This window comes from Sciurus vulgaris (assembly GCF_902686455.1).
Source record: "Sciurus vulgaris genome assembly, chromosome: 11".
Taxonomy (NCBI): Eukaryota; Metazoa; Chordata; class Mammalia; order Rodentia; family Sciuridae; genus Sciurus; species Sciurus vulgaris.
Window position 1 is genome coordinate 68,943,719 of NC_136472.1, and position 16,272 is coordinate 68,959,990.

Below are 16,272 nucleotides of genomic sequence, written 5' to 3' on the forward strand. Positions count from 1 at the left end.
AAGGCTAGAAAAGCAAATTTGTAATCTGCATCTCACAAAGTAAAAAGCACAAGGGAGCCACTAAATAAATTCTTTCAACTTGAACTTCTTTCAATTTGTTCAATGATCTGAAACTCTACTGCTGGCCATAGGAAAGGAGATGGGATCATCATGGGAAAACTAGAGATTTGCTAGAAAGGAGAGAAGATGCCTCCAAGAGAGACCTGAAATTTCTCAACTAGTGGCTTTCCAGCAGATCATAATTAATAATACTTGTTGAACTGCAGAAGGACTTGGCTTCCTATCATTAATGGTTACTTCTGTTATTATCTAAATCCCAGGTTAGAGCATCTAATAAAACCTCCGTCATATCCATAGTGACCTTAACCATGTTATAAGCACCATACCCCATCATGCTGGTTGTGATAATATTGTGTATCAGCTCCAAACCAACAATTCCATAGACTCTCAGCTTATGTAAGAAGGTTGAAACTAAAGAATCACTGTCATAGTTTGCCAGTTGGTTCCCCACATATGCTGTTGATTGGAGGAGGCAAGAAGGAAGCCTGGAAGATGCTAGAGACAAGTATTTACATTATGTTTGCTTACTGTGCCTGTCATTGCCACCATCCAATATTTCTTAATCAACCGGATTAGTTCCAGTTTCTAGTTTTACATTATCTTATACTTCTGGCACTAGTTCCAACATGCCCCTTTAGAACAGAGAAAACTACCAGGACATCCTTTTTAGGGATCCAAATGCCAACTCCATGAAAAGTCCTCCTCTACTGAGGAGTGAGCTCCAGTGGAAAGTGCTCAACCCTCTGAGGTTAGGTCTTGACTCTGGGTGTCCCACCTCTGAGCTGTTCAGGTAACAGAATGAAGAGGGCAGAACTCTCTCATTATAAGTCCAAGTGTTAGTTCTAGAGGAATACAATTCCAAGATTCTATATTTTAATAAGCCTGAATTTGTTTGTTGTTTCCAAAGTCATGTTTGTAGAAGAAATTTCCTGCAATTGTTAACTTGTATTATTTGTATATATTTTTTTTATTTTTTACCTTTTAGTCCTCCAATTAAATGTTCTCTGGGTCTATCACTGATAAATTTCTATCTTACCATCTAAAGCCTGATTTGCATATGGATTACAAAATTCTTTAAAAGAAGGTTCAACTATAGCACTACAAATACAACCAGATTAAAAATATTTCTATATTTGCTTATTGATAATTTAAAGACTTCAAAGAAAATTAACTTATTTGGAGAAGTTATTTGCTAAAAACAAAAATAGATTTATGAAGTAATGATCATAACACTATTGTCACTAAAAAAAAAAGCAGCTATATTGTCCTGAAGAGCTAAGGAAACAGTACAAGTATTTGACCAAATTAGGTTAGGCTACTGATAAAGCAATAGGTATTTATTGATTATGAGAGTAGCTGCTAAATAAGGAGAGCAGGAAGGTCAGGGAAAAGTAAGAATATTTGGAACAATTAAGTAGCCAAGGGCACTGCCAATTTTATATGATAGATTTACATGAAAAGAGTTAGTGGTTCAGAATTGTTAATACAATTTTTATTCCCATTTATGAACAGGAGTGATGCCATTTCTCACAATAAAGGAGAAAGTTAAACCACTCAATAGATATTCCACTTCTTGCATTTAAAAATTAATCATATATAGGATAATTAAGTTGTGTCATTGGCTACTGAGGTCTTTCATCTTGAATTTAAAAATGCTCTTATTATCACCATGACTATTTTAGGAAATTAGTGATACCAATAAAAACTTCCACTTCATACCAAACTCTGTTAGCTAAAAGACTTCCCAAAGGTAGTCAGTGGGAAAGTTTCAACACAGCATCATTTGAACACTCTGATAGGTATTTCACTCTTCCACACAATAATTAACGCTAAAGAAAAATTTAAAAGAACCAATTAGGTCTTCGTCACCCTTAAATGGAGAACTTTTAGCACTGCCTTGCATATCTGTTTGGTCTTCACACTGTAGATGATGGGGTTCATTACAGGAGGGATCAGCAGGTAGGCATTGGCAATCAGGGTATATACATAAGGTGGGGCTCCTTTCCCAAATCTGTGCACAAAGGACAGACTGATCAATGGAATGTAGAACACAGCCACAGCCCCAATGTGGGAGACACGTGCTGAAGGTTTTCCTCCTCTCTTCAGGAGAAGCAATGCTGAGGACAGTCCTAATGATCAAAACATAGGAGAGCACAATGAAGATCGAGTCCACACCAGCAGTGGTAATTAGGGCAGTCAGCCCAACTGCACTGTTGATCCTGGTGTCTGTGCATGAGAGCTTCATCACATCAGGGTAGAAGCAATAGGAGTGGAAGAGCACGTGGCTAGGCAATAGGACAGTCTTTTAAGAAGCACCACCATAATTGTAAGTATAAGGGTCCCCCTTGTAATGATCACTACCCCAATCACTGCTATTTTAAGGTCAGTTAAGACAGAAGTATACCTAAGGGGATTGGAGATGGCCACAAAATGATCAAAAGCCATAGCCAACAGCACTAAGGATTCCATGACAGGGAAGAGCTGAATGAAGAACATCTGTGACAAGCAGGCATTGAAGTTGATCTCCCTGGCATTGAACCAGAATATACCCAGCATGGTGACCAGAGTGGATATGGACAGCCCAAGGTCAGTGGTGGACAGCATGGAGAGGAAATAATACATGGGTTCCTGGAGACTGGGCTGTGTGGTAATGACGAAGAGAATCAGGCTGTTCCCTGAGAGGGCAGTTGCATAGAGAAAGCAGAAGGGAATGGAGATCCAGGTGTGGAAGGTTTCCAGCCCAGGAACACCAGTCAGCAGGAAAATGATGGAAGATGTGAAGTTCTGGGAATTTGACATATGGAACTCGAACAACAAAAAATCTTAAGTGTGTCCTGCAATGATAAACTGTATTTATTTATCATGCATGCAACCTTAAATTATTTTTTTTCCAGGTGAACATTTATAAAAGCCAATATTTGGGTTATAAAAAGAGCTTATGAGAACTGGTTTTACAAAACAAACAACTAAAGCCACATCAAATAAAGGAGCAGAAAACAGTTATTGCAAAAATACATGAGGATATAGAATTTATTCAGAAATAAATGAATGAGTCACACATTTCTAATTTATCTCTACATGTCTTATAAGTGCTAAGACTGGGATTTTGGAACACTATTTCCAGAACTCATGTGGTAAGGCAGTCAGGTATTATTGGTTGAAATGTGTGTGAACAGTTCTATGAAATTTAGAATGATATAGAGTATATGCAATGATTTCAGTAGCATGTTTTTCAATACCAAAATTTGAACTGTAACTATGTAATTTTTATATGACTGCAAGTATCAGCAATTAATACAATTACAACAGAATCATTTGAGCTTAGAGGCTCTCCAATATAAGTGTTTTGTTTGTTTGTTTGTTTTATTTGTAGATGGACACAATACCTTTATTTTATTTATTTTTTTTAATGTGGTACTGAGGATTGAACCCAGTGCCTCACACACACTAGATGTTTACCCCTGAGTCACAATCCCAGCCCCTCCAATATAAGTTTTATGGAGAGTTTATGAGATGAGTTTTTATCCTGAATAGCAAGTCAGTTTTCCTATCACTGCATAGTGTATACTTGGATTTGATGCAAAGGCTCTACCACTTTGCAGCTGGTTTATCATATGAAAAATCACTGAACTGTATGGCTCAAATCATATATTATAACATTTATTTCTTATCTAATTGAAAACTGGTATGCATCCCCATCAGATCACTGAAAGAGTTAAAATTAATGTATGCAAAAGGGTTAAGTCTCACCAAATATTTACTGTAATCTCTTAAATACAAATAAAAAATAACCCAAACATTTATCAGCCATTCCTTATCTATATCTCTTTCTACCCCTTCTCCACTCATCTGCTTGTCCTTCCACTTGACAGCCTAGGAATGATGGGGGAATATACTCAAAGTCAGACTGTACAATGGTTATCAGTTAATATCTCCTCCTAATTTGGTCTCTTCTTTCTCCAGAGTTATATTTTTCTCAGTCTTTTTTTCATCATTCCTGATTCATCAAAAGAACATTTTCTCCTCTTCTTATAGCCTTACTACCTAGGTTCTCAATCACTGTTGACTCTTGGTTATTGTAACATCAAATATTACATAGTATAAGCCATAATTTGGATATGGAGAACAAACCAAATCAGATATTTCCCTTAAAGAAAGTAAGGAAAAGCTAAGGGAGTTCAGTAAACAAATGTGTAAATAAACATATAAACAGAGAGATTGTTTAAAGTACAGAGGTTGTACATACTAGAAACTTGTGTTAGGAGGCATCAAAAAAGCTTCTTTGAGTACAGAGGATGAGAGGTGGAAATCATCGTGAAACAAACTCTAAGCATATCCACAGACGATGGAGTTCCAGATCATTTTGAAATGCCACTACAGTATACCAAAAGGTAGTGTTTAAGACAGTGGGATCAATCTGACATAACTTTCTTATGTACATATATGTAGACACTACAGTGAATCTCAACATCACGTACATCCACAAGGCTGGGATCCTAATTAGAATAAGATATATTCCATGCTTGTATAAATATATCAAAATAGATTCTACCACCATGTATAACTAAAAAATAACAAAATAAAAAAGAGGAAACTGGAATTATCTTGCCATATTCAAAAGGGCAAGGAACTTGTACCAGAACCACAATCTACATGGACATGTTAATTTCTTCCTGAACCTAAACATAACTTTAAATAATATCTTGCCTCTGAACTCCATCTCACTCATATGTGTCACCATCCTCCACTAACCACTGAAAATATGAGTTGCCTGTACTCATCATATGAACCTCTTCAATAGTTCACATATATCTTTGAAGCCTGGCTTCTCTTCTTGATAGAAACATACTCTACTGCATTAGTCATATCTTACTACAAAAAAAAATCACTACAATTTCAATAGCTTGACATCTGGCACCTTCCTTATCTCACAGTTCTCTAAGTTCAATGTCAAAGGACAGCCAAACAAGATCCTCCACTTAGGATCTCGCAAGGTTGAGACAGAGATTTCAGTCAGGTCTGTGATCTCATCTAGAGTTCAGGGTCCTCTTTCAAGCAGGTCGTTGACAGCATTCAGTTCCTTCTGGTGCAGGTTTAGGGTCTCTGATTTCTTGCTGGCTGTGCCCTGGAAGTTGTTCTAAATTCCTAGAGGCTACTTTCAGTCTTACTTATGTGGTCTGGTCACAATAACATGGTACTTCTTCAAATCCAACATGGAATCTCTCTGCTACTTCTTGCCCCTTGCAATGGCTCTGTTTAAGTCAAACACACTCAGCATACTCTTTTTTTCAATTAAGTTGAAGTTCAGTAATCAGGAAATTTATTTGTATCTGTAAACCCTTTGACATGTACTCACAGAAGCGATATCCCACTGCACTCAGAAGCCCCAGTGATATTAAAGTGATTGTTACCATTTGTGAAAATACACCACCATGAGTAGCAATCTTTGGGGTACTGTGAGAATTCTGCCTACTGCAGCTGCCAAGGCATTGCAATCACCAAATGTTCATAGGTTCAACTTCTGCAATGTCCCTGGGATAACTATTCTTATCCTCCAGTTCCATCACGATTACTTTACATGATATTTCATCAGTTTTTTTCAGGATGTACATCAATATGTGCACAAGTAATTTCACTTCCCTGTTTCAAGGGTTTCTGGACTTTCATTTTATGGATGCTGGTGGAATGTTTAAAAACTATGTCTTCATACTCCTCATATATAACCCTTCGTTGCCTTCAGTGTGAAGTCAGACTCTGTCCTTTCATCTTCCCAGTTTGATTAATGACCTACCCACTTGAATACCTTGAGAAAAATTGTGATACATTCAACCTGGACTTTTCCTTATTTCGCTGAAATATCAATTATAGCAAGTTCTTTCACACTGATGTGCTTTACTTTATTCATGTAGGTACTTTTTATTTACCCATTCTTTGATTTATAGTACCACATATAAATTCATCATAAATTTATATACTTTAGGATGCAAACAGTGGCATTACACTTACTAAGTCAAGTCAAAAGAAATTGTTGCTTCCTCTGAACTGATGCAGAAAATCTAGAATAGGGGTTATTTCATGGTATGACAGCGAGTTGTTTGAAAATACACCTTTCTATCCAAATTATTTAGGTCATTCCTCATTCAACATCATATCCTGGTACTTGCACTATATTCCTAACACTGTGAGCAGGCAATGTATGCTTTTTGATATAAATTCAATCCAAGAATTACAAGATGAACAAGGATTCTGGACACACCTCATACATTTTGCAGTTTCATCTTTTTTAATCATGCTCCAGGGCCTAAATTTATACATCACCAAGCTTTTTTCCTTTTCTATAACTGAAGTGTACATGAGTGTGTGTGTGTGTGTGTGTGTGTGTGTGTGTGTGTGTTCCATTGGGGGTGTGTGATGGAAAACTCTGCCTTGTCACTGGAGGATAAACATTGGCATGCTCCCCCACTTGTTAACAGTGCTCCCTCTCATATGATAATAATATGCCATTCCCACTAGAAGAACACATTGCCTGTTCTGTGCAGAGCTACCTTGACTTGTCTCTCTTCTTTGATTATGGATTCAGCACTATGGTTATATGGCAAGGCAAACCTGGGTTCAACTTCTCTCTCTGACCCCAGCAAGATGGAGCTCTGCGAATGAGCACTTCGCATCAGATTCCCTGTCTCTGAAATTGGTAGCTCATCACTGGCATGGAAGGATTCAATGAGATTAGCATTTGGAAGTCACCTCATGTGCTGACTAGATCTTAGAACATGGGGACTGTTTGACACAGTGGTGATGAAGATGATGGTAGCTTTGGATGGTGCTGTTAGTGGCAGCTCACCTTCCATCACAACTTAAAATGTGGTACAACTAACTGAAAACTCACACCTGCATGGGCATATTAAGCTGCTTTAAGCAGAAAGAAAAATGGCACATAGAACAACTGAGCCTCCTTGGTTAAATAAGAGGCCTCATAAAATAGAGATTTCAGGAAAGAGCTTCCCACAGTTTTCCTTAGGCACCCAGAAGAGTTCTTTGAAGTTATTAAAACCTTCCAGATTGTTAAAGGACAGAGAACATTTAGAGAGCCTAATGTTTCCCCCAAATGCAGCAGTTTCACTTACAGAGGGTAGAGATGTGTTCTTTCCTGCCTGGTCTTCCATGAAGGGACCTGAGGAGCAGAGCAGTGTGCTGCTCGGGGGTGGGTGGCATATATCAGAGGCCGTGTCTCAGGCTGCCTAACACCTCTTAATCAGAAAACTCCTGGTGGGGACTTTTGTGGCCCCAGAGTGTGGTGTTCCCATGGGTTCCTTCGAGTTTGTGGCTTCTGTCCCCTTAACTTCATTACACCTACTCTACTTGCATAGTTTCCATGAAGGAACCGGTAATATGTTACTTTCACTTATTTCCTGATAAAATTGTATTAAATTTTTAAAAATCAGAAAATAATAATACTGGTTATGTTCAGGAGCTTACCCTAATCCCCAAACTACAAATCCCAAGTGATAAATCTGTCTTTCTTCAATACTATTTGGGTGGATTCTATAAAATATTTAGAAGTCTCTTCATTTCTGCTTCACCCAGAAGAAAAATATTCTCCGTTCTCTCATGAAGTACTTTACATGTCGAACACATTCCAGGTGTTTGCACAGATGATGCAGAGTATAAAACTGGATCTCTTACCTCCAGAACTCACAACTAAATAAAGCTCAGTGTTTACAATAGGTATTTATTTTCTATTAATTTTTATTTTAATTGTGTATATTATGGAATATAGTGTGATAATTCAGTACACGTATATAATGTGTAGTGATCAAACCAGGGTTATTAGCATTTCTATCTCCTTAAACATTTTAAAAGGTTTTTTATTAGTGTGCAATAATTGTGTATATGAGAATCAATAATGTATACAGAATATGTTGATAAAATCAGGGTAATTTTTCCCTTTAGACATATATTTAGAAATGAATCACATATAATTAAAATATTAATTAATTTGCCAAAGTAATTCCAAGAATTCTTTTTTTAATTTATTTTTATTGTAAAGAATTCTCAAAAGAACTAAGAAAGTACTTCTATCATTTATGTTTCTTCTTAATTATTGCACTTATTTGTGTTCCTCAGTCATTAATTATCTATTTGGGTAATGATATTCATTAAATTGTAAGAATTACTGAAACAGATACTGTTCTTACTTGTCTATATTATGGGACACATTTCTAATAGCTATACACTCTGCAAGGGCTGAGACAGCCTGGACCTACAAAGCATGACTTTATTTTTCCATACTTAAAATTCTAACCATAGCCCTATCTTGTGTCAGGTGCAGTATTCATGATATGGCCAGAAGGACAAAAGATGAAGTCCCTGTATTGAAAGAATCCATAATCTAGAACTGTGTGAACAGTAAGTTACTGCTTCATCAGAATAGAGAGAAAGCTGTAATTATAGACTTTTTCAAAATGTCTAGTTTTAACTCACACTAATCAAACATAGGTCAGGGAAGTTTTGACCCAGTCAAACATAGATCAGGGAAGGTTTTCTAAAAATAGAATACTCTAAAACTTGCCTAAACTAGCTTGGCAATAAAGAATTTAAGCACAGCCTTGCGGATTTGTTTGGTCTTCACACTGTAGATTATGGGATTCATTACAGGAGGGATGAGCAGATAAACATTGGCAATGAGAGTGTGCAGAAAAGGAGGGGCATGCTTCCCAAATCTATGCACCAGTGACAAACTGATCATGGGGATATAGAAGATGGCAACAGCACTGATATGGGAGATACAGGTGCCAAAAGCCTTTTTCCGCTCCTCTGTGGATGCAATGCTGAGCACAGAGCGGATGATGAGAATGTATGAGAGAAGGATCAACACAGAGTCCAGACCAGCGGTAGAGATGACAATGGCCAGGCCAAATGCACTGTTTATCTTTGTGTCTGTGCATGAGAGCTTCATCACATCAGGGTGGAAGCAGTAGGAATGGTGGAGCACATGACTGTGGCAGAAAGACAGACGCTTAAGGAGCAGGAGTAAAGGCACCAGAGCTGTTGTGCCCCTGACAAGGATTGCAAAGCCCATTTTGATGATCCGCGAATTGGTTAAGATCATGGCATATCGCAGAGGGTTACAGATGGCAATGAAGCGGTCAAAGGCCATTGCTAGGAGTACTGAGGACTCCATGAATGTGAAGCCATGGATAAAGAACATTTGGCTAATACAGGCGTCAAAGCTGATTTCTCGAGCATTGAACCAGAAAATACCCAGCATGGTGACCAATGTAGAAAGACACAGACCTAGATCTGTGAAGGACAGCATGGAGAGGAAATAGTACATGGGCTCATGCAGGCTTGACTCAGTGGTGATGACAAACAGGATCATGCCATTCCCAGAAATGGCAATGGCATACAGACAACAGAATGGGATGGAGATCCAGATGTGAGAGGCTTCAAGTCCAGGGATGCCAGTAAGGAAGAAGACAGCAGGATGGGAAATACTCTGGTTGAAGGGTAACATGATGACTGAAGGAAACAGTTATCCTTGAGGAAAAGGACCATAACCTGTAATTATAGGGAAGAAAAATGTTTTCACTCTCTTTAGGATCATTAGTTAACCATGTCATGCCCTTCAATGGAAATGTATAGCTATTTTTTATTTTCTTAGATTTGGAATTTTTCTCAGGTAAATTTGGGGAAGAAAGAAAACACAAAACTGTGTGAAGAAATCTGGGCCATGAAAACATTTCCATTATTTTCCATCTAGGCTTCAATATATTTACATATACATACATTTAAAAAGGATATTAAATTAGATAATGGAAAGTGTTTTCCAGTTCTGTGACTGTGGACATGGGTAGACAGGATATTTCTTGGCACCCATAAGCCAAGGCAAAAAATCTTCTGTCTTGCTTTTTTCCACTCCCTGGTTTCTGAGTCACAATTCCGACACCTGAGGTCCATTAAGATTTATAAGTTCTTATGAGTCCAATGAAAGTAGAAAAATGAGCCAATATTTTAAAGACTTTTTTTAGTAAAGTACTTGTAACTGAATAAATCAACAGCTGTTGGTAATAAATAAACAAACAAACAAACACTACAAAAGAACCAATGGAATCTATGCAAATAGACCACACTGGGTGACAGAAGGAAACAGTCTGTACTTAAAGGTAGGAGCTGAGAACTTGATTGTGTGTAAAAAAAAATTCTGCCTGCAGAAAGGAGCTTAAAAGGAATCCCCCCAAAAATAATAATAATAACTCATTGGAGGCTCATGGATAATAACTGGAGCAGAGTTTTCCTAATAAGTCTCTTGATTTTTCCATTTTTGCAAAAGGCACATGACCTGCCAACATTGAATCATAGAAAAAATTGGACATAGAGAAACTAAACAGACTAATAAGTAGCAATGAGATATAAGCAGTAATAATTTTTAAAAAGCCCTCCGACAGAAAAATCCCAGGACCAGAAGGATTATCAGTGAATTCTGCCAGGCCTTTAAAGAAGAAATGCCAACGCACTTCAAATTATTTTCTTTTAATCTTTTTTTTCCACATTTTTATTGGTGCCTTAAAGTTGTATATAGTGATGGGATTTGTTGTTACATATCCGTGCATGCACACATTGTAACAACACGATTTAGCCAATATCACTCCCCAGTGCTTTCCCTCTCCCTCCTATTATCTCCTGATCCCTTTCCTCTCCTGATCTCCCTTTGACCATGAGATTCCTACCCCACCACCTTTCTTTACTTTTTCCTAACTTCCACACATGAGAGAAAACATACGATTCTTGACCCTTTTGAGTGTAGCGCTTTGTGTGTGTGTGTGTGTGTGTGTGTGTGTGTGTGTGTGTATCAGGGATGGAACTCAGGTGCACTTAGCCGCCAAGTCACATCCCAACCCCTTTCCTACTTCTTATTTTGAGAGACTGTCTTGCTAAGTTGCTTAGGGCCTCACTAAGTTGATGAGACTGGCTTTGAACATGTGATCCTCCTGCCTCAAATTTCCTGAAACACTGGGATTACAGGTTTGGGCTCCTGCTGAGTTTGGCTTATTTCATTTAACATATTGGTTTCTAGTTCCATCCATTTTCCTGTAAATGACATAATTTCATTTTTCTTTATGACCAAATATAACTCCCTTCTGTGTATATGCAACAAATTTTTTTATCCATTCATCTATCCATAGACACCTAGACTGATATCACAGTTTAGTTATTGTGAATCATACTGCTATAAACATGGATATCTATACTCTTCAAATTATTCCATGAAATAGAAAGGGATAGAACATTTCTAAATTCATTCTATAAAGCCAATAATTACCCTTATGCCAAAATCAGATAAGGACACATCAAGGAAAGAAAACAATGGACCAATAATGCTGATGAATTTAGATGTAAAAGTCCTTAATAAAATATTAGCAAATCATATTTAACAACATATTAAGATTGTACATCATGACTAAAAGTTGATTTTATCCCAGTATTGCCAGGATCATTTATCATATGCAAATTAATAAATGTAATTCTCCCCATAAATATAATTAATGACAAACTTCACACAGTCATCCCAATAAAGGTAGAAAAAGTTTCTGAAAAAAATTAGCACTCATTCATGATAAAAACACTGAAGAAACTAGGGATAGAAGGAACCTACCTCAACATCATAAAGGCTGTATATGACAAATCCAAAGCTGACATCATAGTGAATGGAGAGAAACTGAAAATATTTCCTGTGTAATCGGGAACAAAACAAAGATGTCCACTCTCAACACCCCTTATTCAATATAGTAGTAGAAATTCTAGCCAGAGTAATTAGGCAAGAGATGGAAATAACAGGGATACAAGTAGGAAAGAAAGAAGTTAAATTATCACTGCAGATGATATGTCCTATACTTGGAAGATCAAAAAACTCCACTAGAAGACTACTAGATCTAATAACTTTAGTAAAGTAACAGTTTAGAAAATCAACATACAAAAAACAGTAACTTTCCTATACACCAATAATGAATCTGCTGAGAAAGAAATAAAGAAAACATTCTCATTGACAATAGCCTCAAAAACAAATCTAACCAAGGAAGTGAAAGGCCTTTATAATGAAAAGTATAACATACTTCAAAAAAAATTGAAGATGACACAAGAAAATGGAAAGACCTCCCATATTTATGGATATGCAGAATTAATATTGTTTAAGTATTGAACCAAAGCAAGACTGAAACCCAGCAGGGCAAGTATTAAATCTTAAGGTAACCAAAGCCCATTTTAGTAGGATACCCATACCTAAGGGCTTGGGCTGCCCAGCCCCTATGGCCTTACTGGTTGTAGCCCACATGGCTACTCTCTGCAAACCTGGCCTCTCTTCCTTCCTGGGTTCTCCATTGCAGCTTCAGCTTCACTGTTGCAGCCCCACACTTCCTATCAAGGGACCACTTTAAAGGATCCCAACCCTGCAGCACCCTTCCTGGACTCCCAGGCTCTTCTCTGAAATGTCATTGGAAACCTCCATGACCCTGTAACCTGTATTCTGCACACCTGAAAAATCATCTACACATGGATGATGCCAAGGTCTGCCACCAGTGCAAGCTGAACCTGGGCCCATGAGAAGCATGACAGCAGTGGCCACTGAGTGTGTTGCTCACAAAGATTCCCAAAGCAGCTCTATTTACAGGGTACCCCACAGCTCTACCCTCAAAAGAATAAAAGAAGTCTTTGAAACAAAATTTTCACTTTTATATCTTTGGACCTGTGATGGATGGGGTCTTGCTAATTCCTGAGATACCCTCAAGGAATCTTCCCCAGTAACTCTGTGCAAAGCATGTGGCTCCTTCTTAATGGCACTCATCTCTTTAGCAACTGCACCCTCTCTGTATGCTTCTCTAAAAATGCTTCTTTTCTGGTCAAACTACAAATTTTCTAAATTTATTCCTCTGTTCCTTTTTGCTCCCAATTCTTATTATAAATTTGACTAAAAGCAAACAGTGACACCCATGCCACTTCCTGAATACTATGCTGTCTTGAAATTTCCTCTGGCAAATAAATTAGTAGGTCATATTTATTTTTACCTTTTTCTTTTCTTTTCTTCAGGCATTGTGTTCATTGTTGTTGCTATTGCTGTTTTGAGACAGGAGTTTTGCTATGTTGCCCAGGTAGGTCTTGAACTCCTAGGTACAAGTGATCCTCCCATCTCAGCCTCTCAAAGAGATTAGGTCACTTTAAACTCAGCCTCCCATTAACTTTCAGAAGAACAAAATGCATTCAAAGCATTTGCCACTTCTAATACAGGTGGCCTTAAATCCAATTCCCACGAATCCTCATTTCCATCTGAAATCTCATCACTAAAGCATTTTCTGTCTGCAGTTCTATCAACATTCTGGACTTCTGAGCCCTTGTCAGAATCTCTTCGTAAGTTCTGGTTTCAGCATTCTAGACTTTTTCTAGTCTGATCTTCAAATTTTTCCAAATTCCTCCTGCAAACCAATTCCTAAGGCATTGTCAAATCTTCAGGTACAGTTATAGCAATGAATGTACTCTTGGTACATATTTTCTGTGTTAGTCAACTTTCTATCATCATAACAGAATACTTGAAATAATCAACTTATAAAGAGGAATCATACGGCAGGGCAAAGGATTCAACTTCTGGAGAGTAAGCATTAGAGAGAAAGAGGAAAAGACCAAAGACACACAATTCCCTTTCAGAATAATCCCCCAGTAACTAAATCTCCCACTAGCTCCCACTCCTTAAAAGTTTTTCCACTACCTCCCAAAAGCATCAAGCTGGAGACTAAGCCTTTAATACATGGGCCCTTGGACATTTAAGATCTAAACTTTAAGAAGCGCTGTACATGTACGAATATGTAAGAACAAATCTCATTAACATGTATAATTATTATGCACCAACAAAGTTTTCTAAACTTTTTTTTAATTGAAAGCTAATGGAAAATAAAACTAACTCTATTGGTTTGGAGTTAACCCTTAGACTTCAATTAAAAAATAAGGCTCAATTTTTCACCTGTAACTTTCCACCCAAGAACTGAAAAAAGTACCCATCTTCGCACCCCAGGGGAAATGACTTCTTCCCTGATAATAAGGCTTAAGTGTTGTCAAACTGATGTCTGGTTGAAATCAAAGGAGTGAAAAAATGCTGTGGAGTAATAAATATTAGGGAAAAAATGTCTGAAGACAGAGCCCTGTGCAATAATATATAGTAGTATTTAAGGAAAAGCAGAAGTATCTTCTAATGAGACAAGTTAGAATAACAGATAAAACAAGTTAATGGATAAAGAAAATATATATATACAACAGCTTTAAAAAGCAATAATATCCAGATGCATTTTACAACATAGATGAACCTGGAGAACATTATCTAAATGATAAAAGTCAGACACAGAAGGACAAATACTGCATGATTTTACTTATGAGGTATCATAGTAAAACTCATAGAAACAGAGTACAGAATGGTATTGGCCAGCGTATAAAGGGAGGGGCACAGGGAGTTATTATTCAATGGGTATAAAGTTTCAGTTATACAAAATGAGTAAGTTATAAATGTCTGCTGCTATAACAGCCTTTTAACTATAGTGAATAATACTTAATCACACACATGAAAATTTTAAGTGGGTAGAACTCATGTTCTTACAATAAGGAAATAAATATAAATAAATAAAATAATTATGTTGCTGACAACAAAAAGTAATTAAATAAATAAAATTAAAGAAAGACCACAATAGAATATCTAAGTGTTCACAATTTATTTCTCTGTAATAACAACAGTGATAATGTTAAATACCTTCCCTATGCCAGACAACTTACTTCACTGTACATTTCTCATGGTATCCTTTTTTTAACTCCTATATTCAAAGGGAAGCAGTAAGCTCTTGTAACACAGGAAACTCTTTTAGCAAACCTGGAGGAAGAAAATTTAAATTTTAAAAATTTAGGTTTTTAAAAAGTTCTGATTCTTAAATCACCATTCATTTGTCTTGTACAATGAACAAATATTTAATAACTATTCTTGGATATATTTAAATGTCTCTTTCTCCCCTACTGATGATGTTCTTTTAAACCAGGAACCATGAATTTCTCTTCATCCAAAACACCAGGATCTGCTAAATAGCCTTCACTGAAATGCTTCAGACAAATCACTATTCCAACAATATGATTGGGTATTATTAGCTCCTTGCTATAGATGAGAAAATAGGCTCAGAGATAAGAAAACAAGATAAGAAAACCAGAGCTCAGAGAAATGGGCTTACTTCCTCACATTCACCCAACACAATGATGGCAGATCCAGGAATTGAACTCTGTTCTGACTAAATTCCATGGCTCTGACACTATTTATTTTAAAGGAATTTAATGTTAAAAATGGCAAAATGAATGAACACATGCTCGTGATTATAGTCTATATTTGTAGTGACTACTTAGAACATGAAAATTTTTAATTGACATAGTATATTAATCTGTTGAATGGGTACTAAAGTGTTCCTCTGAACCTTTCTAAGTTTGTTTTATAAACTACCTAGTCTTCAGTGCTCTAAAACACCAACTGCTTGCACAGAAGAATTCTTGGGTCTAGGGAGTGAGGTCATTTATCCTACCCTCTGCTTTTGTAAAATATTTAATCATGTATTTGATACTGGGGATTGAACCCAGGGGTGCTTAACCACTGAGTTACATCTCTAGGCCTTTTATTTTTCATTTTTAGACAGCATCTCACTAAGTTTCCCAGGCTGTCCTCAAACTTATGATCCTCCTTCCTCAACTTTCCCAGTAGCTGGGTTTACAGGCATATGCCACCATGTTCAAACTGGTCCCTGCTCTTTGAAGAGTCATCACAGGCAACAGGGAGTGTATGAGAGAGAGAAAGAGAGAGAGAGAAAGAGAAAGAGAGAGAAAGAGAGATATTATGTCAACCTCCCAGACTCACTGGTGGAATGTTCCTTCTAGATTAAAGCTGGGGCATCAGTCCCTGATTGGCCCTGCTCCCTGACACTGTCTCCAAAGTGGCTCTCTTTTACTATAAAGCCATAGGAGAAAAAATTCAGAAATGGAAGTACTATCAGATTTGGGGAAGAGAGCTTTATAAGGCATCCAGAAGCTGTCTGGTGAGAGTCATTTGCCCAGCAAAAAAACAACAAATTCTCAGGGGAGAACTCTGTACAGCTGTGTCCTAATAACCCTTTGTGCTCCAAATGACAGATTGTAAAAAACAATTTATTT

General features: G+C 37.2%; 1 protein-coding gene and 1 pseudogene across 2 annotated transcripts; both read right to left on the bottom strand.

The window, feature by feature from the left end:
- Positions 1–1,914: 1,914 nt before the first annotated feature.
- On the bottom strand, positions 1,915–2,859 carry LOC306640477 (olfactory receptor OR51C1-like; annotated as a pseudogene). The gene has a single exon. The product of its transcript is annotated as an olfactory receptor OR51C1-like (transcript).
- A 5,770-nt stretch (positions 2,860–8,629) lies between these two features.
- On the bottom strand, positions 8,630–9,574 carry LOC306640484 (olfactory receptor OR51C1-like; the record flags this gene model as incomplete). Its single annotated transcript, XM_079104767.1, has 1 exon — positions 8,630–9,574. The coding sequence occupies one exon, from the start codon at positions 9,572–9,574 to the stop codon at positions 8,630–8,632; it is 945 nt and encodes a 314-aa protein (XP_078960893.1).
- Positions 9,575–16,272: the final 6,698 nt, after the last annotated feature.